Source organism: Austrofundulus limnaeus, unplaced genomic scaffold (assembly GCF_001266775.1).
Source record: "Austrofundulus limnaeus strain Quisiro unplaced genomic scaffold, Austrofundulus_limnaeus-1.0 Scaffold265, whole genome shotgun sequence".
NCBI lineage: Eukaryota > Metazoa > Chordata > Actinopteri > Cyprinodontiformes > Rivulidae > Austrofundulus > Austrofundulus limnaeus.
In genome coordinates this window covers 735,168-737,568 of record NW_013952667.1, presented here as the reverse complement: position 1 = coordinate 737,568, position 2,401 = coordinate 735,168, and the positions used below count along the sequence as shown (strand labels likewise).

The 2,401-nt window shown below is 37.2% G+C and overlaps 1 protein-coding gene across 1 annotated transcript in view; it reads right to left on the bottom strand.

The window, feature by feature from the left end:
* Positions 1–206: 206 nt before the first annotated feature.
* The window catches only part of LOC106526233 (cAMP-dependent protein kinase catalytic subunit alpha), a gene marked incomplete in the record, with an annotated part of 41,398 nt that continues 39,203 nt past the window's right edge, over positions 207–2,401 (bottom strand). Inside the window, 1 exon segment of the mRNA XM_014020796.1 lies at positions 207–1,606. Coding sequence (XP_013876250.1) covers positions 1,481–1,606 — 126 coding nt within the window.

The following is a 2,401-nucleotide window of genomic DNA, read 5'->3' as shown; positions in this document are numbered from 1 at the left end:
TTTCTTTTAAACAAATTCCCATGATTAAAATCTAACAATGACCCCTATTCTGGACATTATTGAAACACTCTGCTCTCTGACCCTGGCCACATGAGGTGCTGTTTGTGGTATTTTACTGCCCAGTGCACTAAGAACACATTTGTGTCTCCACAAAACAAGAACYATTCACCCCCTGGTGCGCTTCCTCTTTTAATAAAGTACCAATCCTCTTTAAATCATCACTTTTTTTAATTATCACCACCGTACACACACACAACCAGAAAGTTAGCAAAAATTGAACCCAGAAATAGAGTTTCAGGTACATGTTATAGATGGTTACATGGAGAGTGGTGGGCGAGATGAAGATAAAGTATATTATTCAGACTGCCGTTTGTATGGGACAAAATACTGAGGACCATCAGTCAGAAGACGTTTGAGGTGGTCTGCCTCAGACGGTCTATTTAAGTCAGAGTGGTTGATTCATTACAAGCAGAACGTGAACTCTGAGCTGAAACAGGAAGTGCTTTTTTATCATTATTATCAAAACTTGCCAAGTTAGCAAAACTCAAATCATCTGGAAGGGAGAACTGTGGAAGACACCAACTAAAAGTCTAAATAGTCCCTTTTTGTTCCTTTGTAATTTTGAAGCCAAACTTTAAATTCCCAAATCGTGTCTGTAAAAGAAGTTTTACCAGCTGATTCTTAAGCTTCATGTAGATAAATGTCTTTTAAATGATATGTTCAAACCTGAGTTTCCATTATGTTGAGGTGTTTTTGCCAAACCAGTAAAGCAAAAATTCCTTTATTCGTATTTCCTTATTTGTTAGCATACATGGTTTCAGTGGAGCCACTAGTGTCTATTAACATTTAAAAATGAAGTGCTGCAGATATGTACAGTCTGAATACAACAACAATGATATAACAATAGATGGAATTACATAATAAACAGCTTTATTTATTTATTTTTTTGTCATCTGTCTTTTGGCCCCTCATGCCTTAAAATGTCTTATCATTGATAAGGGAGAAACACATTAAGATAAAATATGCACAACATATTTACCTTATGAGTGTGTGTTTTGTTCACCAAGCAAAGATTGTGTTGCCGGTTTAAATGAGTCATCTGTGAGCGTGGACTCAGGTTCATGTAACGACTATAATGTTGTGGCCCCAAAAAAAAAAGAGTAAAAGATGAATTGTACAGAAAAAAGGGAAGATCTTGGGTGAAAATGTGTAGAGGCAAATTGAAGTACRTGGGGGTTCCTGACACCCATGAAACACAGCCTCATTATAAAGGGATTCATAAATAAGAGAATAATAAATAAAATACAACAAAAAAGGCAACACTGCTGGTTATCGGTCTCCGATCTCTTTCATTTCCCCCATTTTTGTAGCTGGTGCTTGTATTTAGACAGGAGACAATAGACTTTTTTTAGTGTCCCCTCTTGACCAGCCTAACTTTAACTCGACCTTACTTCCATTTTTTTCTCATTTTCTCTAAATTTTAGAACTCAGCAAACTCCTTGGCACATTTCTCAGTGAAGGAGACGCGGATCTCCTCCTCTTCATAGTCGTCGAAGTTGCTGGTGTCGCCAGGTCCTTTGAACTTTGGGACAAACGGAGCTTCAACCTAAGAAAAATAAAGAATACAACAATAATAATAATAATAACAATAATAATAATAATAATAATAAAGGCATACAGGAAACACAAATCAATTACCATATTTATTCATGTATGATACGATCATCATTTTTTGAGCTTAAAAAGCACAGAAAATCTAATCGCCAATAACCCATGTATATACTACCCCTTACTTTATGAATGATTTCTAGGGTTAAATTTCTAGTATTATACATGAATAAAATACAGTAAATGCAAATAGGAACAGACAGCGATTTTTACAAATATCTAATATAGGCATATTCAAAGACATAATACAGGCATTATATTGTTTTTACAGTAAACGGACTGTACTTATATAACATCTTTCTATCCAAACAGAATACCCAAAGWGTTTTACACAATAATCTGTGCCCTCATTTACCCATTCACACACACTCACATTCACACTAGGTCTCTCTACAAAGCTAATACAGGTAAATCAATCTATAGAGACTAATCAGTGCTTTAGATCAGAGATTCTTAACCTATGGGCCGCGGCCCAATTGTGGGCCGTGAGTGTCACCTTGAGGGCCTCAAAAGAACAACAGTTTTTAACTGTGGGCCGCAGAGGGCCGTGGGACCGCATTGATTTTGAATAAGGTGCAATACAGAGGTGGAGGCCTCCGTTTTCAGTTGTCCCCCTCCTACAGTGCGGCCATTGCCAGTATCACTCCACCCCCTGCTAACAATAAGTGTTAATTAGGTGTCAACGATAGCCATGTGATGTGAGTATCAGTCACATGGAGGCAGGGCTTAAAAG